We start from the raw sequence: 23,962 nt of genomic DNA, 5'->3' as shown, positions 1-23,962 counted from the left end.
TACATTGCATAGTACAGATGCCTATTGCACATTTTTCATTCATTACCTTTCTTAAAGTCTGATTCAGTTTGAAGTCACAAAAATAAACTTGCTGTACAGTGATGAAGTAGACATGAATTCCTTAAAGCTTGTCAACCTCATGTAAAATTCATCATGGCTCATAGCACCTCCATGGGTCACCAATGGGAGTGCGGCTCAACACCCAGTGCAGTCACTGTTTTAAAATTTTTAGCATACTGATTCAATATTTAGTGTGTTCACACTGGAAAAAGTGACAATATGAACTCAGAAATGTCAGAATGAAAAGAGATTCACTTGACTGCTGAGAGAAAAACTGCCTCATAATGCAGTGTACAAAGAAAATGGAAATTTTAATCACTAATAAAAATAAATTCAGTAGTGAGTCTAAAGTATAAAGTTACTGATTTAAGCTTCCCTTCTTCAAAATTTTCCTTCATGTCAAGGTGCATTTTGTTAAGGTGCACATAAACAAAAAAAAAAAACGTGGCCGTGTGCAGTACTCATTTTAGACAGAAAGTTTAAGTTGCCAGAGTGATGGAGTTGCGGTGGGAAGCCAGGGCTGTGTGAGACTCATAGCTGATTTGTTTCCTTTGATAGACTCAGCTACTTCAGTTCAACCACCACCACCAGCGACTCCTGCAATGCATACAGATCTGTCAGAGATTCAGTTCAATGAAAATGCAAACTGTACACTCTTTATTGAAGTCTCTGTTCACAGGTTTTGCCAACTTCCAAGTCAGTTAGCTGGTTAGTGCTGGTATCATGGCAGACAACGTGAGGTGATGGCTGATAGCGGCACCTTGTGCATTATTTTCTGTAGATTTCTTATATCTCAGTAAATGATAGTAAACAATACAGTTCTGTTTGCACGATGATAGTTGTGCAGTTACTCACTAACACACCTGCCCTGTTCTCCACCAGTTCTCTGCACACCAAATTAATTTCACATTAATGACCATTATTTCTATAATCCTTGTCTGTTTCTCAACTCTGTGTCACCTTACAGGATCATAATTATAAGGCTTTGGCTCTTCATGTGAGAATGAATACTTTCTACTGTCACGCATTGTATTTCTTCTTATTAAACTTGACTAGCTTGGCCACTCTCCTTTTTGTCAAGTCACAACGAAGTGATGTTTTTTTTTTTCAGTCATTTACAAGAAACTGCGCAATTTAGCTTGATGTAATTTAAGACTTCATTCATGACTCCACATGACACTTGCTCAAGTAAATGTCCAATCTCCAAAACATCTATTATAATTCTTTAGCCTCAAACCTAAATCTATAGCATGTGAAAACTGGCAAAAAAAACCAAAACAAAAAACAACACTTACTTGGCAAAAACACCTTCACTTCAGCCGTCGTAAACTGGTTCTGACAAGGGCAGGTGTACAAGCCCCCACACCACCACCCTTACAGCCATCCACACTCACCTTCTGACCCTTAACTCTGGGGCAACACCCACCAGCATCCCTCCTCTCCTCCTCTCTCTGTCTTATCACTTTCTTCCCATCTCCACTCTTCTTCCTCTCCCCTCTTTATCTCCTCGCCTCCCTCCTTTCCCTCTCCACTCATTAAAGATTCAGCACCACACCTTGTTCCCTGTGGGTCATAAACAGGAGGAGAGGAAGGGAAGAATGAGAGGATGGAAAAGAAGAGGGAGAGATAGTGGGAGAAGAAGGAAGGGAGGGAGGGGAGGGAGGAAGGAAGGGATGGAGAGAGAGCAGCAGAGACGGACAAAAGACAAAGATAGAAAATGATGCATATGGTTGTGGTTGTGTGTGTGTGCGTGTGTGTGAAGAGGCAGGCAGGGAAGAGCAAACAAGAAAAAAAACACAGAGATGAGGGTGCAAAGAGAGAGCAACGGAGAGAATAAGTACGTAAAGACAAACAGAGAGAGGGAGAAATGAGAGAAAGACACAGAGCGATATAGAGAGACATAGAGATATGTGCAGAAGGACTGGCAGAAGAGAGAGAGGGAAGTGGTGCTTGGGCGGCCCGGGCGACGCAGTGTGCCTGTGTTTGAAATCCGCTCACAGCCAAAGCAATTTCCTGGCGGTGGCTGTGCTGTCAGCTGCTTGGCTGGCTGGCGGTGAAATATGGTGGCTGGGAGTCGGCCGCTAGCAGCCCCCGACAACCTGATGGATGGAGCCCCAGAGGAGAGGAACAGCAGCAGGAGAAGGTGGGGTGTGGTAGGGAGAGGAGGGAGCGTGGTTGGGGGGAGGGAGGGAGGGCGAAACAACAGAAAAACAAAAGAAGAAGGAGCAAAATGGGGGGAAAAAGCTAAATGCAGCCAACTGAGCGTCAGTGATGAAGGGAGATAGACAGAGGGACAAATATATAGTGAGACATGAAGGAAGAGTTAAATGTGGGGGGGATGGGGTGGGGAGAGTATAAAAAGGTAGCAAGAGAGGTAGATCCAGGTCTGTTAGGCAGAGGAAGGAGGGTGGAAAGAGCTCCAACCAGCCAGCCAGGATCTAGGAAAGGGAAACTATCCTAAAATCACATGGGTCCCCCCCCCCTCTGGTGGATCGAGGGAGGAGGGAGAAGGGTAAAAGGGGGAGGAGATAGAGGAGGCTGAATTGAAAAAGGGTGGACAAGCAGGCGATCAAAATTGACAGACGAGGGCAGCGAAGAGGTTAACTGGCTGTTACAGGCTGGAAAACCCGGGGAACGACTGAGGTGAATGACGCGTCCACAAATCTTTAATCTAGATTTTACTTTACTGTTGTTTTTCTTCTCAAGACTGCAAGGAGTTGAATACGTTGCATAGTTAAGGGTATATAGACATTACTTGAACTGGTATTTAACCACATTTAACCACAGCAACTAACAATGGATTAGCTGATTGACAGAAAATTAATCCACAACTGTTCTTTGATTACTGATAAAACACTTAACATATTAATAATAATCTGAAACAATTTACATAATCAGGCGGTACAGTGACGTGGTGATTAGCACTGAGTTTGCATGTTCTCCCTGTGTCTGCGTGGGTTCTCTCTGGGTACTATGGCTTCCTCCCACCGTCCAAAGACATGTTCGTTAGGTTAATTGGTGATTCTAAATTGGCCGTATGTGTGCATGTGAGTGTGAATGGTTGTCTGTCTCTCTGTGTTAGCCCTGCGATAGACTGGTGACCTGTCCAGGGTGTACCACGACTCTCGCCCGATGACAACTGGGATAGGCTCCAGCCCCCCCCGCGACCCTTCACAGGACAAGCGGTTACAGAAGATGAATGAATGAATGAATGTTAGCTTCAGCCCTGCTAAGTAGCATTGTCATGACGAAACAGGAAGGATCTTTACCGAACCGTGGCCACAAAGACTAAAAGTACACATAGTGTCATGTGGACAGCAATCAAGACAAGAAGAAGAAACAGATATTCAGAAACATATTTATGGTCATAAAGTGAGGTTGAAGAAGATCATCTGGAAAAAAAACCCACACAAATACATAGAGAACATACACGAAAAGAAGGTTAAGGAGCAAAACCTTCATCTTGCTGGTTGCATGATAGATTCAGGTCATGTTTATCACTGTCCCAATACTAACCGAGAAGGTCTCAACATGCCGTGAAGTTCTCCTTCACAGCCCCACGTGAAGGACACTAAAGGAGCGGCATTAACAGCCATGGAGCCCCCACAATGTCATGTCCAGGCTTACTACAATGCTCAGTTAATGCCCTGTCAATCAAACAGAGACGGTTCTGAAGGCCGCCCCCCCACTGTGATTGATGCTTCAATTAACAACTCGCTCTGACCTCCAGAATTGTTCATTTGAAATTGTAATTAAGCAATTAGGGGCAATTAAGAAACTGAGACTGCTGAATGAAAGTCAGAAGACAATTTTAGAGACCGAGAGAGAGAGAGAGAGAGAGAGAGAGAGAGAGAGAAACAGAGAGGGAGCGAGTGTCCAAATGAAACCTCTCAGACAGAAACAAAAGCCCCATCTTGCTGCAGAAACTCCAGGGAGCTCTCAACTTGTGGTGAACTTGCAGCGGCGGCAAACAGTTTAGTGTAAAACCTAGAAGGTCAAACGAATGAATTTTGTCAGACAAGTACTTATCTGCTGCATATTAATTAGAGTGGGGTGTGGGGGTGGGGGGTGCGGCGAAGGCTGTAAATGCTGGGCTTATCTTTACACAGGAAGGAAAAGGAGCTGATTGAAGCAGGATTACAGGCTCCTGAATAAAGCTCTTGGCATCAGCAGCATACCTTTTGAGGGGAAGAGGAACTGCTGCTTGCTCAGGAGAAAATAGTTGGACCTACCACTCATATAATGAATTTTATACAACGATAAATATATAAACGCCCGTGGGAGGAGTGTAATGTGGTTTTCCTTGTGCAAGATCCAACTGGTCCTTGAAGTGGGCAAAAGTGGGAACAATAGCAGGACTGTGGTATGTATGCAGTTTACAGCAATAGCAGTGTCAGATTTGATATTATATCTTAGCACATTGGGTCCTTCATTACAGAATGAGGTAAACAACAACAGGCTTCACACGACAACTTGCTAATTACTATAATTCACTTGATGGCTACATACAAGATACTGTACTGGACAATTAATGAACAGCTAACATTAGCAGATTATACCCTACTGTTCCTGTGTTACATGAAATTTGATCTCAGCATTTAATCCATATATTTATGTACACAAAAACACAGCAGCCACATGCAGCGCCCAGGGAGCTCAGGGTGTAAGACGCCTTACACCCTGAGCCCTCAAGGGCAACTAAGCCATGCACACCGAGGGCAAAGAGCTGCTCATTTACTACACCCTCACACATTCTCTTTCTGTCAGTCCTGGGATTCAAACTGGTGACTCTGCAGAGTGGCAGCTGCCCTCCATTATATAGCGTGACCCCTGCAAACAGCCAGCTCCACAACGGCAGATAATAAATGAATATGTGTAAATTGTTGCAGCATTGTTCAAGGCATGCGCCCCACTGTTACAAGCATGACAAGGAAGAACATAAAATTAGGCCACTATTTCATTTTTAACACAATGTTGCTGAGCTTACGCATTTGGCAAAGTTATAGCTAAATTTCTGTTTTCCTGTTCATGTTGTCAAACAATGTGTCTCTAACAAGAGAAAAGGCTTTTAGGATGAGGAGTGTACTGCTATCTCAGATAAAGAGTTTGGCTGCAGTTGCTGAAGTGCCGTCGGTAGACTCTTCACTCTGATACACCTTCTAGGATCAACCTGGAATTAATGTAGTATGAAATGCTGCTGAAACTGTAAACGTAAAATTCCCTTAGCTTACCTTGCCTAACCTCCTCCTGCTCTTACAGGCCCAATTCAAACTCAGCAGGCCTGCCGTGCCTAATTGTTGTTGCTGTGCCATTGCTAGATAACTGCTGTTGAGGATAGGTTTTCGCAAATGTTCATTAGAAACCTCAAGTCAGCTGACGATAGCCGTGTGCAGCCGCCAACATGTGAATGGTGAGTCAGCATCCAGTATTTTTAATGGGTCAAAGTTTCCCGCAGGAAAATAAAAATACTCATGATTGCACTGTAAAACTCAACCCAATATTTCCTTAGTTAGAGAAGCAAGATCAGGTCACAGGGGCACATGGTCAGTGACCCTCTAATGATGCAGCAGTGACAGAACATGGCAGATGGCATGACCTGCTTCATGGATGAGAGTAAATGACACAAAACTCTGCCTCCGTCTGTCTCCATCTATCTGATTTCTCCCTCCTCCCCCTCGCCCTCTCAGTCTGCACCGTGCTCTCAAATTGATGGTGGTATTTGTCTGTTTATGAACACAGAGGTGACTTGTAATCAGGCTGAACGGGCACAGGCAGCCCTCTGCTTCGGGCCTGTTAGTGCCACATAAGCTGCCACATCTGTTGGGAGGGCTTGCCAAGAGAACACAAGGAGGAGGAAGATAGTTACAGAGAGGAAGATGAGATAAGAAAGGACAGCTAAGAGGAGTAAGACGTGAGGCATGGGAAATAACAATTGGGAATATGTAAAAAATTAAGATAAGGTAAAATCCTTTGAACCAAGTTCAGAAAAACAGCATAAAAATTGTCGGGCTATGAGAGCTTCATCTGTGTCTTCCTGTGAAGAGCAGACAATTCAGCTTCCAACAGAGAGAGAATAAAGAGAGGGATGAATGAGGGATTGAAACGACGCAGGGATGATGGGGAAAAATTGGCCGTAAATCTCAGAAATGGATCAGAAATGGTTGGCTGACACCAGAGGACATTTTAACGCACATAGAGAGAGGAGAGAGAAGACAGGGAGGCGGAGAGAAAGACACACAAAAACCATACACGCACACACACACACACAGGCCGCCAACTTCACACATAAAGCAAATCTGACCATTGAACGAGAAAGAGAGACAGAGAGAGAGAGAAAACGCCGAGCAGCCCGAGTCACACAAGGAGGGCATCAGGCAGGATTTCAAGGTGCAAAATCCATCTAGGCGCTGTGACAGCACCTAATACATTTGTTTCAGATAGAAAATTAATTTTCTAATATTAAAAAGGTCAAAAATAAGCCGGGGAAACAATGACCTCTTTGTCATCCTTAACAAATTATCCAAAATGGCAGTGTCAGATTGGTGGGGATACATCGGCCGGTGATGAATGCTTCTGGTAATCAGCCAATCAAAAAGAATTCTTCTTCTGCTTTTGATAAATGAGCTGGAAAAGCAACGCTTTAGGAAAGAGATGGGTCCATTTGTTTCTTTGGTCTCTTTTCCTTTTTTTCCCACCCGCCTCTCCATTTCTCTCTTTTCAAAACAAACAACAGGGTATCTTGGGAACAGATTATAGCTTCTTGCATCACTGACTCTTTCAGCCATTTTCCCTGCTGACCAATGTTCAGCTGCAGATGGCAAATGATGGAATTTTATGAAACAGTTTGACTGGAGATGGATGGAGAGAAAGTTATCGACCAGCTTACAGGCAAACACATAGAAGTCATTCACACAACAGAGCTGCATTAAGCATTTTTAGATGACTGGGCCCAAAACAACAATAAAACCGGTTTAGCAACAGCACTTGTTATCTGGTCATTAACCCCTAAAACACCTGGGTCTCTTGGGTCACTAAAAGAATAAGGTTTCCATAAGGTATATGATCACTCACCAAAACATTAGGTACACCAGTGACAGCAAATGCATTCTGATATGACAGTCTCTGACAGTTAAAATGTTCAGTTCATGTTGAAACAGCATCAAAACTGTCACTTTTTAAACAGTGCAATCATTGTGGAGGTTGCAGTTTCTGGTGCTGGATTGAATTAAGTGTTTCTGTTCTTTAACCACTGACTGAAAAGAGGCAAAATAATAGAAATGTGTGTCAGTACAACTTTCGGTGTCGGTACAAATTTGCTCCTGCTATGGTTCGTTTCTGTGTATTTCCAAATTGTCCGAACAAAATGACCACTTGGACGAAGTTCAGCTTCAAATTACAGGTAAACAAGTTGACCGTCTGTAGGTCAATCTGCAGACCCCAGATGATGATAACAGGTAACTTCGGACTCAACGGGCAATAGCACTAGCGTATCATAACAAAATATTGGTAAAATGAACAAGTTTGGCAGTAGATAATGCTTTATTTAGAGGCTGCGTTTCGGTGCCCCAGTCACTCCCACTATATGGATATACGCGGATGTAAATGTCTCCTGAACGACTACAAATGACACAAATGTTATATGGGTGAGTAAATGATCGTATTTTATGCCAGAAATAAGGTCCAGGTTGTAAAAAACAGTAGTTCCCCTTAAAATCAACAGCTCTCTCAGTTATTTAAAACAAATGTGGAATGCCATAACCTTCATGAGGCTGAGATTCAGCGCAGGACTGCTGCATTGATATGTATTCGTTTTCGCTAGTGTACCTAATGAACTGGCAAGTGAGTGTGTCTGTTATTATAAACAGCGCTTTAAAAAGCTATTGCAGGTACCTAATGCACTATGTGACACACTCCATCATCAGTCATCCATCAACGCAGCAGATGTAGTCTTTTTTGGTACGAACAACAATGTAACTTTGATAAGGACTTGATGACAGTACAAAAAAGTCTGAGTATAAGATGCAATAAACTATTCACAGAGGAAATTTATGAGGTAATTTGGTGATCGTCAGATACATTTATTGTTGGCAAGAATTACTGATAAGTTGCTAGGTCACTTAGATGTGAGTTTGGTACTGCTAGTTTTTTTGCAACATGGCTGAATATTTTTACGATTCCAAGGTTGTGGACGAACCATACCAGTAACAAATTACAGGTAAACAAGCCGACTGTTGCGGGTGCATGCGGCGCTCAGAGATGACTTCATCCAGGTCAGAAGACATCATCTGTAGCTTGACCTACAGACCCCGGATGATGATAACAGGTAACTCTGGACTCAACGGGGAATAGCACTAGCGTACGATAACAAAATATTGGTGAAATTAGTGAGTTTCGTGGCAGATAATGAGTTATTTAGAGGCTGTGTTTCGGTGCCCCAGTCACTCCCACTATATGGATATACACAGATCTAAATATCTCCCAAACGACTACAAATTACACAAGTTATATGGGTGAGTAAACGATTGTATTTTATGCCAGAAATAAGGTCCAAGTTGTAAAAAACAGTAGTTCCCCTTTAACACAGTATTGGACCATATGATTCCCAAGTCCTCTCCCGTTCTCTGCAATGCATACCAACAACACCCTTCTTAAATTCCATATAATTGCTAACACATTCCTTCTTACATTAAATCATAACAATTGGCCACAAATTTATCATAAATTTGCAGAAATAAGAGCATATTTAAACAGGAGTAAATAGTGCATTTGTTAACGTATTTCTACTCACATGGTGAATTTGCTAGGGACTATTTTCAGCATCCAGCAATAAACATTCAGTGCGCGTGTGCTCCTCCTCCATCCCAGCATCCACCTGTAGACTTTGATTTCATTTTCTCTGAGGGGGAATTGGCTGAATATTTGTTATCACCACTTTCCAATCTCTCTTTATGCGGGTGGTATTTTGCTGGGGGTGATGAATTTATAGCCTGGACGCCAAACTGTAACAACCTCTCTGTATTCATAGATTATTAAAATGGTTTCCAAGCGATCCGTTTGATGGGACTTAAGGCACTGATTTTAAAATGTCAATTCTTGTTCCGGTTTACATAAACACAGGTGAGTGCAAATGTTCTGAGCAGTGTTTGCTTTTCTATACAAGTGTTTGTTGAATAAAAGTTTCCAGCCATCAATAGCAATGCTCTGTGGATTGCTTCTGCTGCTAGCTTTGATTTAAATGGCACTTTTCCTGGAACTTGCAGCCAGTTATTGAAGTTATTGCCTGAACAGAACAAGGAAGCTATTTTACCAGCAGAGAGAGAGTGCCGCTGAATTCACAATGATGGGGAATCACTTTGGAGTGACTAAGGTGTCTGTCACAAGAATGGTTGATGGGGTTTCAAACTGAATAGCTTCCTTTGTGCAACAGAGGGCAATGTGACTTTGAATTATGATGCCTTATGCATAGAGCTGTGGATGTTTAAAGTAGTAAAGAAGTCACGGTGACTGACAAAGGCTCAGGGTAGGATTTATGTTCATGAAGGCCCATGCCAACGTTACTAGCTTTAATTCAATCAGCGCTCACAGTCTGCATCACATATATTAAAGCTGGGTCCAAATCTGACCATTTTCATGATTTTGTTGCCACAAACATAAACCAGATGTTTAAAAATGTCGACACGTAGAATGAAGCCCATATTGAACAAATGAGTCAGGACGCTGAATGGTTCCTAAACGGGGATGCACGTTCATAAAGCACACAATAGAAACACAAGTGTATTAATGATCTTAATGCAAACAACTGGCAGAAGCAGATGACTAAAATTCTGAAAAGCCACACCACGCATTAACTATGTATGACTTAATCTCTCAACTGGCAACAGCATCTGTGCCCAGGCACTGGACTCAGCCCAACTGGTACCAATCATAACATGGTTTGCTCCTTCAGGCAGCAGCTAATTATTCAGCCAGCAGTTACTGGTTTTGCCCTTAGGTGTATTCTGTCAGTGAGAGAGAGAGCGAGTGCAATGGGATTTGCCTGATATCCAGCCATCAAACGTACTGATGTTGAAATAACACCTGGACTTACTGTAGAGATTTACCACCAGGTGAATGTTTTATGTTTTAAAGCGGTCATTATAGGTGGCAGGTCATAAATCACTTTTTCTCCCACCAGATGTGGCTGTTCAAGCTGTGACTCGAGAAAACTACAAGCGACATATTTTACATTGTTTGAATTCTGATGTTTTTGAAAAAGTAGCCGCCTTTACCAATTAGCCGTCCTTATCAGGAACAGCTCATTGCAATTTATTATAGCCCTCAGACACTGTTAACAGTCACTGTATTTGTCCTGTGAAAGAATCAGTAGCAAATGCCAAACTGTAAAATGAAGCAACAACTACATTAAACATTAAAGGGGAATTACCGTTTTTTACAACCTGGCCCTTATTTCTGGCATAAAATACTATCGTTTACTCACCCATATAACTTTGGTGTCATTTGGAGTCGTTCGGACGATATTTAGAGCCGCGTATATCCATATAGTGGGAGTGACTGGGGCACCGAAACACAGCCTCTAAATAACGCATTATCTGACGCGAAACTCTTCATTTCACCAATATTTTGTTATGATATGCTAATGCTATTCCCCGTTGAGTCCAGAGTTACCTGTTATCTATTTGTGGACGTGGTTTGTTGTTCTTTGGCCAGCTGTTTCTTTCTCTGCCTCTGCATCCTCCTTTCAATGAGCTCCTCATCTGTATACTCTGGCTCAAAACGTGAAGGACGTTCATCATAAACAAAGTCGTCGTCCACAACCTCAGAATCGGAAAAATATTCAGCCATGTTGCAAAAAACTAGCAGCAGCAAATTACAGGTAAACAAACTGTGCGGGGTGCACGCGGCGCTCAAAGATGACATCATCCAGGTCAGAACTTAGTAGATCAATCTACAGACCCCGGATGATGATAACAGGTAACTCCGAACTCAACGGGGAATAGCACTAGCGTATCATAAAAAAATATTGGTGACATGAACGAGTTTCGCGGCAGATAATGTGTTATTTAGAGGCTGCGTTTCGGTGTCCCAGTCAGTCCCACTATATGGATATACGCGGATCTAAATATCGTCCAAATGACACCAAAGTTATATGAGTAAACGATCGTATTTTATGCCAGAAATAAGGTCCAGGTTGTAAAAAAACGATAGTTCCCCTTTAAAATGACAAAATGGGGATGCTATAGGTTTACTAGCTTGTTTGCTGCGACCCTAGATGCCCTGACAGCTGCCTTCCACATGTGATTGATTTATTGAACTGTATTCCACATACAAGAATACCATTTTGGACAGTTCTGTGCTCAATTAAAGGTGTAATCCGAACAAGTTTACTAGCTCTTTGCACAAAATTACTGTAGTTCGAGCAGGGGCTTGTACACGGAGGCTCTCAGTAGATGTTATGATTTAAGGATCAATAACGCTGTGTGATTTTTTTATGAATGCTCCAAACTTGCTCAGAGAGAGATACTCTTTAATTAGCAACTTTAGTTTTTAGGCACACTTTTAGTGCACACTATGAGAAATTACCTGAAATTTGAAAATTACCTCTCATTCCAGTAAGCGTAGTTAAAAACAAATAAGAGCGCAGAGTTAGCGGCTAGTAAATGGACCACATATGCTAGTGTTCTGCTGTGACTCCTGCTGATCTCCTGTTAATATAGTTCTCCAGCAGAGCCCCCCCAACCCTGGTAGCCTCATTAGACTCTATGCCCGCTGTGCGAGATGAGCATGAATGGAGGGCAGCAGCACAAGCACCTCCTGGCTGCAGAGTTGGCATTGAAACTGGCATCTGGGAGCCCCAGACATGAGTAGGCTGTCTGATGGGATTAACTGGCTGTGGCGAGAGAGAGAGACACACACAGAAGAGGAGAGGCTGCCCAAGCCTCCAAATTATCCCTGCAAGACTGAAGGCAATCATCAGGGAGAAGGAGGGGTGCAGCGGGACAAGTGCTGGTGGGATGGTTATCAGCAGAGAAGGAGAAGGAAGGGGAAGGCATCTGACCAGCAGGAGTGGACTTAGGAAGCATATGGTGCTGTGTTGACTGGGGGCTGCATTTAGTCAGTCAGAGAAGTCAAATTCCCTGTGGTGGCAGGTGATTAGAATAATTTACTAGACAATAGAAAATTACTGTAAAAATCTGCCATGAATTAAAACTCCTTGAAACTGAATATGTGTAAATGTACTGGCAATGACTACTCTTTATTTCACATTAAATGAGCAAATATTGAAGGAAAGCTGTAACATAAATTTTCAGCACCAGCAATCACCAACCTTGGGATTGAACTCCTCAATGGACGCTACTGCTCTATGGTGTGATCATTTATTTACAAAAGTATGCATCTGTCAAAGAAAAATTATCATGTTGGTGGAAACATGATAGATCCAGGAGCTTAAAAACACCCATTTGCCTACGCTACAGTACAGAGGCTGTGTTTGTATGTGGACGTGTCTGCTTGCCCACGCCGACTATGTGTGCTCCTGTGTGTGAATGACAGGCATGACTGGATCACCCTGCCATGACAGAGTCTATCGATCAGTGTGTCAGCGTCGGGGGAAAAGGTTAATCCGCCCGATGCCAGCCCCGCGCCTCACCCCATCTCTGGCCTGCCCTGCATCCCGCCCCAGCCTGCTCCCTCTCTTATCAGGATTAGAGGAATGTACAAAAGGGCAGAGTATTCCCAGGACACACACTGACCTTCAGTAATCCCACCAACCTGCCGCTCTGCTTATAATTAACATCAGGAACAAAGAGGAAAAATCCCTGGCCTGCCCGTGTTGCATCCCTCTGACTGAAAGTCTAAAACTAGAGAAGGAAAAAAGTTACAGTAGAGTTGAAGACTGAAAGCACAGAGTCTTGCTTCAGTAATATGTTTTGAATGGCCAGGAGAGCCTGGCTGACATTCTAGAGGTGCTGACTAGCCTATCCATGCTCCCGAGAGCACACACCCTAAACATAGATTGGAGAAACATGCTGAACCAAGCAGGGAGAAAGAAAACTGTTCTTGGGACCAGCAGACACAACTGTAGTGAAGGAGGATATGTGTACTTGTACGTGCTTGTGTGTGATTGTGTGCGTGTGAATGAATGCTCACCGGGTCTTGGTTCATCTGCACTATGAGTTGTTTAACAGCGTGCAGCGTGGGGTGGGCCCATGGAGAAGGATCCTGCCAGTGGCGATTCAGGTCGAAGCCCATCAGAGAACACCTGTACACACACACACAAACATGCTCAAGAGAGATTCAATGGAAAAATCAAATGCAGTTTTTTTTGTTTGTATCTTGACACACTTGATGCAGCTGAACGAAGGAAAGGAAGAAAAATACTAGAATATAAATATGACTGTGAAGGCTCTCCTTTATTCTCATCTCACTATATAATCACTGTACGTTAGTTTGCAGTAAATTGGGATTTAACACTGTACACTGTATAAAGTATATATTTCACACTCATATAGATATCAAATAAAGTGGCAGAGGGTGAATAGTATACGTTAAAAGATGGATTTAGGACTTGACAAATGTACGTGACAAATTGCTCCACGAAATCATCTCTTTCAAAAGTTTTATCAGGACGAAAACACATTCAGCATGTTCACTGAGCCTCAAGAAGACACAAAATTGTTGGCAGAGACGTTGTATAAACAGGCAGACAGATGCTAGATTTATTTGACATCCACAGCAGAGACAGATAGGAAACGTGGGAAGAGAGGTCCCGCTGGCCGGGAGCTGAACTGTGGTCGTTGCGGTGATGTGGCACGGGCCCCGACCATTAGGCCGCCGTGGTGCCCTGCCTGACAGCGTTACCAGCGGTCTCAAATTGCTGTAATGGGATATTTACATGTAAAGATGCACCCTGATCTGCCCTGTTTGTTGTCATGTGTATCTCTGACATTTGCTGAAGCCGTTGCTAATGGCGCAGGAGTTACTGATACAGCAGGGCAACTGAGCAGAGCAGCCAGCCATGAAGAGAATACTCATCCCAGGTTAACTGCCATTGATTTTTCGCTCTGCATGTATCCATTCCAGTCTGCTCTCCACCGACTCCTGCTGAGATGGCTGTACGGTATCTGTCCTCCCGTATATATGTGTGTGTGTGCGTGGTTTTGCATTTGCGTGTAAGACAGACTGGGAGGGAGTGCATAGATGTCCATAAATGTGCATGTGTGATTGGTGGGGTGAGGACCATCACTATTCACCTTCTGTCAATATGCCCCTTATCGCCACTCAGTGTGAAAGCAAGCTGATGAAAACAGTATTTAAGCAGTCACAAATCACAGTCAAGAATATTACTGAGATTGCCGCTGCTGGAGAGCAAATGAGAGTCCCCATCAGATGTGTTTTTGAGGCAGTAGCGAGGCGCCGCCACTAGATGGCATTCACAAGTAGTAGCGCTGCTGATGCTTATCTCAGGGAGAATTAGTATTCTGGGGGCTGAGCCTATTAAGTAAAAGGCAATTATGAAGAAGGGAGAGGAAAACAGAGGAGAGGAGGATGCCCACAGAGCTGCAGCAACAGTGTTAAGACAGAGAGGAGGAGAGAATGGACAGAGACTGGCAGAGTGAACAGCCCTACAGACAAATGCTATCTTCTAACAAATGCACTGCTGCGAGCTATATGAATTCATTAAGCTCCCTGAAGGTGGAGTTAAGAGGATATAATTCCACTTTACATGATATAAAACCATGTAATGTGTCAGCTCTATTTAATTTACTGATGCGTTCGAAAGAAGAATTAAAACATGTGTACCTGTAGTTGCCCAGGTAGACTCCATCGGGATTGAGCATGGGGACTATTTTGAAGATCACATGATCTCTCAGGATCTGAGCGACGGGATGCTGGCTCACCAGGAAGTCAATCACACCTATCAAACACACGCACACGAATCCACCCACACACACACACACACACACACACACACACACAGAGAGAAAGAGAGAGAGAGAGAAATAGACTTGAAAAGAAAACCAAAGGCGGCCTGGCAGTTAATTGAGTTTTGAGAAACAAAAGGAGAAGGAAGGACAGCGAGGGGGCATCATCAGAATCAAGGGAGGAATAGGAGACGTCAAGCCTAAATCGATACAAATGGAATGGAGCTGACGGCGCTAGAAAAACAGACAGCAGAGAGCGGGCTAAAAGCCAACTCATCTGATTCATGATGATGCACACACCCTCTGAACACACAAACACACGCACACATTCACAGATAGATAGAAAGATAGATAGATAGATGGATAGATAGATAGATAGACGGATAGATAGTTCAGGAGGAGAGACAAAGAAGTGGGCACCTTCAAGGTGTTAACCTGCCCACTCAGTCTGAGCGGTAGGAATGGAGCAACAGAGTCATTAAATCCTGCTAAAATTGTCTTTTAGGTTGTTACGAGGAGACAATTTCCCAAAGGTTCCTAGTTTTTCAAGATGCTTTATTAGTTTTGAGTTACCGAAGCTCAGCAGTGAAGACGCCGCGACCTAATTGTATCTCCGGATTGTATTTTCTAAGATATTATGGAGAATCACAGGTTCTCCTATTTATTCTTGCAGCTTTCAAGCACCTCGAGTTCAGGGTCAGCGTCTGAAGAATATATTATCACTAATAATTTCCGAGTCTATGCTACACTTAGCGTGCTTTTAAGTTACACAACAATTCAAGCTCCAAACACAATGATATGGTACGAGGACATCAGGTCTGAGTGCCCGGAATTATGTTTGTATTAATGTTGTCAGTCATTTGTTTTAAATGAATAGTTCCTTTCTTTCTATCTTATCTTATATTTGACAGGACATACTGTATCTTTATTTTTGGGGCTCTGAACATATATTTTGTACTGGACAACAGACACTAAAAACGTGCTATAAGTACTTTTGATCTCACAGCATGTCAATCATCCTTTTATCTTTTTTCAGGAGCATGCATGTTGTGTAGTTCATTCATTCATTCATTCATCTTCTGTAACCACTTGTTCCTGTGAAGGGTCAGGCAAGAGGCGGGGTACACCCTGTACTGGTCGCCAATCTATCGCAGGGCTATGTTATGTAGATACTCAACAAAATGTTTTGTCTTCATATGGTTCGGGGTTACCATTCCTTCAATAAATGTAATACAAGGTAACCAAATAGCATTTTAGAGTTTAAAATTCAGTAGTCTATCAAGAAAATAGCCTGAGCAAGTTCAATAATATCCAGGGTGTTCGATCTGGTGCTGCATCTGAATGAATCCAGTGAAGCAGAGCACTGACCCTACATTAAAACTTTACCTTGACAGATAAAGGAGGCAGGAGACTCTCCAGGGTGAACGCGAGCTGTGAGAAAGACCAGCTTCTTCTCCCTCTCTGCATTCAGGTGGTCTACAGAGGGGAAGAGAGAGGAGTCGAAAAGAGAGGGTGGAGGGGGAAGAAAGGTGTTAAAATAAAGGCAGAGGAAGGGTGTTGGGAGGAAGGAGGGAGACAAAGGGGTGGCGGTGTTAATGCACAGGAGAGCAATTCTAAAAAAACTCTTGGTCTTAGGCTAAAATATTACAATTTTAAGGGGCTTGAATCGAAGTTTGATATACATGCAGCCTATTATAGTCCAGTGTGAGTTCAGCCAAAACACACGCTGACCTGGTCGTCTGTTTTCAGTCAGACACACATGAATCAAACATCAAACCAACGGGAGGCTCAGAATATTCAACAGACAAGGTGAATTATACATCTACAGGGGTCAGGATCATCCTGCAACAGGTGTGGTCTGATAGAGGGCTCCTTTGAGTGAAGTCTTCGAGTCTGGTTGAGGGTTTCTCTCTGGCTGGACACTTCTGCCAGGTCTAGATCTGTTTTGGAGATGGATTTCACTTTTCTTGGGCAGTCACTTTACTGGTGTACTTGCGCTTACATAAAGGGTTAAGAAACTGGTCTCCTCCTATGAGACCGATTTGAGGTCTCATATTCTCCCCTATAATCAGTTGAGTTTCTTTTTCTGCATGCTGGTGAATCAATTTTGGACTTCTGCATAAATTTTACATTAAAATCAAAGTGTTGGAAATGAATACTGGATACCAGCTGTGAAATGTGTAATTTCCAGAGTTTAATATTTGTTGTATTTGAATCCAGGATTAAAAAGACAGAAAATCCTTGTGTCTAAATGTCACATTAACCTTCAACTGCGAGAGGCTGTATTAACCTCGCATATTTCTGTCGATAGTTTGAGGCTCATCACCGCTCACACTCAAACACTGTACGACAGGAAAGCTAAATAACAGAAAAAACATGCAGGAATCCATTCTGTGTTTCCAGCCCAGCCCAAGTTTGGCTGTTTTCTTGGCCAGTGTTTCTCCTCTAATCTGCTGTTGCTAATGGATGAAAGTGATTGTGTGCCTCATTGCTATACACAAACTTAATATCTTATCGATCCCTCCTCCCTCTTCTGCTGAGCAGAGAAAATGCTAATTAGCAACAGGCTATGCACCTTTCCTTCTCCTTAATTCCAATTTAACCTCAGAGCGGTGTGTGTGTGTCTGTGTGTGTGTGCGTGTGTGTGTGTTTTGTGTCCGTGAGTATCTGTCTGAGTAGTTAGAGGTTGTAAACAGAAAAAGCATTGTTGCGTTTAAGCACTCTGCCTCTGATTTTATTTCACTTTTTCCTCCCTCTGCCCTTCACAGAGACAAATGGCTTTGCCATTCAGGAGTCTCCGTGGAGCGGGGCAGGCCGTTTGTTGTAAATGTGAGTGCTTGCGGTTTGGCCGGCCACTGGGTGCTCGGTGGCTGTGAAATTCCATCACTTAGAAATTCTACTTTGGCCTCGACCCCCGGCCACCACACAGACTTCTGATACAAGAACACAGTCGTGACACGCACTCAGAAACACGCACACCCTGCACATTGCAAAGCTGCAATCAGGAAAGAAACAAGCACAGGCAGGCATACACACACGGCCATTTTCCCTACAGTAAAACCAAGAACCCAGAAAGTTGTGAGCCAAACCAGAGGCAGCTGCCAAGGTCCCGACTGTCGGGGAATTCAACCATCATGGCCATGCTACATTTAGTCTCAGTGCTAGTGTGCCCTTGCTGCTTCATCAAAACAATCTCTTCCAGCAGGCTCCTGGAGCTTACAATGGATGTACTGTTTATCCCACATCATTCTGTGTGCGTTTGTGTCTGTGAGTGTGTGTGTGTGTGCGCGGCTATGTCTCCTCAGGGCTCTCACAAATGCTCCCCAAGTAGTTGTTGTGTTTATGTGTCTGTATCTCTGCATTCCTCTGTATCTGGCTGTGCGCAGCCAAGCATTGTAGCACAAAATTAAGTCCCACTATTCCATAGGCTCCGACATCCGCGGGGAGCCCGGAGGAAGCAAACACCACGGCTAAGCTACATGTAAAGGAAAATCAAATTTTAGCTCAGGTGTGTCTGACACATAACATGAAGGTTGGGGTCAAGTCGTGGTTGAGACTCGAGAGCGCAGCGATGCGGTGGCATCTCCTGACCTCAAGGTGTCAGTAGAGATCAGCCGCCAGTAGGCAGAGGAGACAGAAAGACTGACAGAAAGACGGCATGAAAGACAGGAGTAAAAGAGACAAAGAAGGGCAAGGGATTAGACTGAAAGGTAGCTTTCCAGCGCAACACAAATGATCTCGCTCTCCTTCCCGGAAAAGCTTTTTTTTCCTTTTTGTCTGTCTTTGCTGACAGTTTACAGATATGGCAGTAAGAGAGAAGCGTAACAGAGAACAACAATAAATGTCCTCAGTGAAGAGTTGAATGTCAAACCTACATCACGGCCACTTCATTTATTTGAAGGGATCCCAGTTAGTACATATTTGATGTAAATTTATATAAAAGTGAGATGTTATAAATAATAAGAAACTGCACCTCTTACAATACATTTAGTCTCCACGTGAAGGACTGGCTTCTGAATGATGTGAACATCATTCGCCGTATCTGCGTTATAGCCTGCATGTTGTTGTCTATTGCTCAGTTTATGTTGTCATTTATTGTTTTGGTTGCTGTATATGACTCTTTTTGTTTTGGAATTTTAACAACTTTGATTTTTTTTCCTCACAGATATAATAGTGGTTCTTAAAACATCTTACAAAAAGGACTACACTTGAAAATTAGCCAGCTGGCTAACGCCGGCACATTTACTATTAAGTTGATTAATGTGCAATCTCCTTTTTAAATAAATTAATAAATACAAGACAAGACAAACATCTGAGAAGCTGGAATCAGCCGATGTTACACCAGTGTACGTATTTTATAGCAGAGAAAAACACACACTCAAGGTAACGGACAAGAACACTGGCAATACATGCACCATTTTAATCTTATCTTTATTGTTGCATCCATGTCAAACTGATGAAAAAAGAGGATGCAAGTATTTTCTGCTCTGTAATTTTGAAAGAGCAAATCGCACATTATATCATACAACAAAAATAAATATGATAGTGTGGTGGTATGGTTTTAATCTGCTAGTTACGCCACATGGACAGCAGTCAAGTGTTTTATGTCACTGAATTCAGTTTAAAGTTTTGTGAAATGAGTATCTTTGCATTCTAATTGAATTCCTACAACTATGTAGTTATGGTTTTATATTCAATCTCCATTATAATATTAATGCTATATTACATTTTGCACGTTTATTATCGTGTATAACTGTAATTGTATATATAATTGAATTCTATTCGCATTTTAAATCCAACTTGTTGTGATTTATGCAAAGTGGCTACCGCAACCCTGAAATTTCCTTATGGCATTAACAGAGCACTCTGTTTTTAATTTGCATATGCTCAGCATCCAAACTGTTTTTTGTAGTTCTTCACTACAGCCGTGCTGGTGTGGGAACAGACATGGCCTCTCAGGAGCAGGTACCTGAGAGGCCATGTCTTTCAATTATGGAGCACTTTAACTTTACATCATCGTAGTCCTCTACGGGCCTGTCACAGCAGTTCAGAACACGACTGAAAAAAATACCAGAATTAGAAAGAGAGGAGTACGAGACAGAAATGAAGTGAGAGGCTGTATGTGAGAGAGACTGGAGGGGTATACAGTAAGAGGGTGGAGGGTGAGCAGGTGAGGGGGCGGTGGGTGACAATGAGTGAGTGAAAGCGGCAGAGGCAAAATTTATGCCCACACTTCCAAATCAAAGTGCTCCCTCAGCATATTTCTCACCTGCCAAAGTCACGCACTGCACTGTACGGCACATTACTGCTCATTCTCTCGCAGCCCGCCGAGAGGAAATAAAAAATTAAAGGATGTCAAACTACGATCAGCTCTGATAAATATGTAAATTACTGGAGAGAAGAAAAGTGCCGGTGAAAAACAACATAAATCTAATGGATTCTGAAGGTCAGCCCTGATTGTGCTGGTCAGCTCTTTCTGTGACAGCAGTCCCGGGAACTTTGGGTTCAATCTCATAAGTTGTGACATGATGTAATTAACTGAGCTCTTCTTCATCATTCTTCTTCGGCGGGTACAAAGGGAGCGCTGTCAAGACCTTCTGGAAGACATGGCATATATTTAAATACATTTTACCTACTTTAAAAGTAAATTTGGTTCAAGAAGATGTAGGTAGAGTTTGCTTGCTTTTTTTTAATATCACTGGTCCAAACTTTGTCCAAGTTGGAAGGCACTAAACAGTACGACTAGAGTTTTCTTACTGGATACTAAACAACAGCCTGAGTTTTATATTAAACCCGATGAATCATGGGATATCTAAACTCTAGCGTGATATGTGGAGAGAAAATGTGCTCCAGTATATACACACTGCAACCCGGCTCCATACACACAGTGATGCAATAAAAAAAGACAATGTCCCACCACCACAGCTTTATACCACATTATAGCACAAGTCTCACACCAAGGCCTCCCTATATCTCCGCCTCCCCTTTCTCTACCCTCTGTGGATTTTACACTGTAATAAATTAGCCTCACTTTGGTGAGATGGCAACAAGACACGCTTGACGCTCTGCTCAGTGCGTCATGTTGAGGATGGGCGCGAGCTGTAAATTGTCACTGGCGTCGAATTTATACAGAGCCTTGGGACGAGATGCCGCGCTGTGTACTGCCCGGCTGAGTGAGCCTCAACAAGCATCAAAGCTGTGCACCTCTTCAAAACCGCCCCCCTCCAACCCTCGCTCCAGCCGCTGACACCACCCCTCTGCCACCTCAAGGACAAACAGAGAGGGAGAGGATGAAAGAAGAAAAAGAGAGAGAGAGGAACGGTCGTATACGCTGAAGTACACAGGGCTCTAAAGTGATAAGAGTTTTATGATGCTGTTTTCTTCCCCAGGAATTGACCAGGTCCCCGACTTAAATTTCTCTGTGTGTGTTGGTGTCTGTAGGTGCAGGAGAGCCTGTGGCGTGTCTCAGATTTATTCAGCTCATCTTATTGTGGGGAGGGAGGCAGGGGGACTGCCAAGGCCTCCTCGCACATTCATAAAGCATTCGTTGTCAGTTCGCACACCACACATTACGAAGCTAAACTCTTCGAGGGGAGGGAAGGACGTATGCAGCGAGAGAGAACGCCTGCTTAAAGGGTACTAATTAACATAAAACAGGTCTGTGGTGTTTCCTCTGAACTGGTAAAGAATGAAAACTACAGTGGAGAGAATATTTACACAGAGAGATGGAGGAACAAAAACACAAGAGGATATGATAAAAAGACAGAGGACAGTGTGGGGGAAGCAGAGGGATATACCAGGAGACACAGGTGAAGAACAAAGAGAACCACCACACATCAAACTTTCCTCCTTCAGTCTTTGCCCTTCCACATTTAATGGATCTCTCGTCTTCTACGGCTATCGCCACAACCATTATATCCAACTGTACCATAATTTATCTAAGTGGCTCTTACCCTGGGCTTCAGGGTCCCCTGCTGTGTTGTAGTCAAGTGAAATAATAATATGTAATAAAAGAATAAAAAGAATATTTGATTTCGCACATAGCAGTCTTGCATATAGGCACCACTTATAGAGTGCTTGACCAAAACACACAGAGTCCAGAGTGATTGCGCAAGTTACGATCACCAGTGTAGCTGGAGCTGCAGGAACATGAGGCTATTTTTAATCTGTGAGAGCGCAAAGTCTCAAGATGCTGACACTTAAAAACGGTCAGCAGAGAGAGAATCAAACCGAGAAAAGCCGAAAGCAGAAAATATGTGGCAAAAAGTACCTGGAGTAAAGCCTCAGTCAGACCTTAGGTTGAGGCGGATCCACGACCGCCACCAGCTGACTTTTAGAGCTCATGAATTTTCAGCACAAACTGCGTCCCTCTTCGCTCTCTCAAACTGTTGTTGCGGTTCACTTATCTGGACAACAACAGATAATGATTTGTCATACGATTGTCAGAGCCCTGCGATAGACTGGTGACCTGTCCAGGGTGTACTGATGACGCCTGATGACAGCTGGGATAGGCTCCAGCCCCCCCCCCCCGTGACCCTTCACAGGACAAGCGGTTACAGAAGATGAATGAATGAATGAATGAATATGATTGTCAGAATGAGAACAATTTGTCAGGAGACAACCAGTATGTCATTTTCAGGGATCATCTCAGTGGAATGGACGTGCAATTTTACGAGTATTTCCCTGAAAATCAGGCAATGCTGGATTGGAAATTTTCATGTCGTGACGAAGGTAAAATGTTAATTGAATTGGAGGAGTCACTGATTGATGTCACGACCAATGGGGCTCTGAGTCAGAGATTGGAGGAGAAGTCACTGGAAGAAATTTGATATATTGGAATTAAAAAAAACGAGCCGGACTGGACGAGCAAGTTACGGATTTAGCAGAAAACCAATCCAAACTTTGTATGACCTGCTATATGTATTTATTTCTACCATAATCATTTTATAATTTATCGTGGCAAAGTAATTTTGAATTGGTCAGATGGGGAGAGGAGAAAGACAAGGGAGACAAAGGTAATAGATGGCAGAAAGACATACTAGATGATAAGGGATCCACTGGGTTTAGCTGCCTCTACCTCTGAAGCATCCCTCTGCACTTTCATCCTGCCATCTCCCTCCCTGTACCTGCTACCTCCCTCACTTCATCTCTGTTTCCTTGGCCATCATGACCATCTAAGTTGTGTGTGTAGCTGAAGAGCACAATCAAAAGCAGAGATGTGCTGGTCAGAGGTGCGTCTGATTGTGTGCGCAAGAGACAGAGAGACAGTGTGGGCCTAGGGAGAGGATCACAATGGCCATGTTGAGACGCTCCGATTGGCATCACATCCAGACAGAAAGGGGAGGGACAGAGTGGTGGGGAGAAAAGAAAATTGGAAGAGTCATAAAAGGGATGAAGGGGAGAGGGAGACAGAGAAATAAAGAAAAAGAGAAAGGGGAGAGAGAGAGACAGAGAGAAGGGTGGGGGCAGAGGAAACCCTTGAGAAGACAGCATGTAAATACGCCAACGGCGGGCCTCTTAAGTGGAGATGAAGAGACGGCGGGATAAAAAGCTCTGAGCACTGTGTGATTATGGATCAATTTGCCGCAATCAAGTCCCCTTATGGCTGGTCCCTGTGAAATGGAGAGATTTCTGCTTCTCAAGGGCAGCCGTGATGACAGTGGAGGTCACAGACGATGGGAGTGACAGAGTGAGACACACTGACGAGGGAGACAAGCATCAGAGGGAGGGGAAGGAGGGGAAACATTCTGTCCTAAACAAGGTGCTAGCCAGCCATCAGTATTCAAGCCTGGGCTGAAGGGCTTTCTAATTATGTTAATGGAGAGGTGGTGGTTTAACCAAACAGGAGACGGCTACCAGTGTGAGCTCTGGTCCTGTTTGGGTCACAAATGAGCAATCAAGTGGATACACTACGGGATACCCTATTTTACACACTATTAAAAATTTCTGGCATGATGTTGGAGTTTTAAGTGAAGCTTTAA

At 43.3% G+C, this 23,962-nt stretch overlaps 1 protein-coding gene across 1 annotated transcript in view; it reads right to left on the bottom strand.

Moving 5' to 3' along the window:
• agbl4 (AGBL carboxypeptidase 4) overlaps positions 1 to 23,962 on the bottom strand; it is a 256,733-nt gene that overhangs the window by 14,159 nt on the left and 218,612 nt on the right. The window contains exons 7-9 of the mRNA XM_084549003.1: positions 16,368 to 16,457; positions 14,860 to 14,974; positions 13,207 to 13,318 (exon numbers count right to left, since the gene is read on the bottom strand). Of these exons, the coding sequence (XP_084405129.1) occupies positions 13,207 to 13,318; positions 14,860 to 14,974; positions 16,368 to 16,457 (317 nt within the window). The remainder of the gene's footprint in view (positions 1 to 13,206; positions 13,319 to 14,859; positions 14,975 to 16,367; positions 16,458 to 23,962) is intronic.

Source organism: Chelon labrosus (genome assembly GCF_963514085.1).
Source record: "Chelon labrosus genome assembly, chromosome: 7".
In the NCBI taxonomy this organism is placed as follows: Eukaryota; Metazoa; Chordata; class Actinopteri; order Mugiliformes; family Mugilidae; genus Chelon; species Chelon labrosus.
The sequence above is the reverse complement of the archived record's forward strand: the minus strand, read 5'-3'. Positions and strand labels throughout refer to the sequence as shown.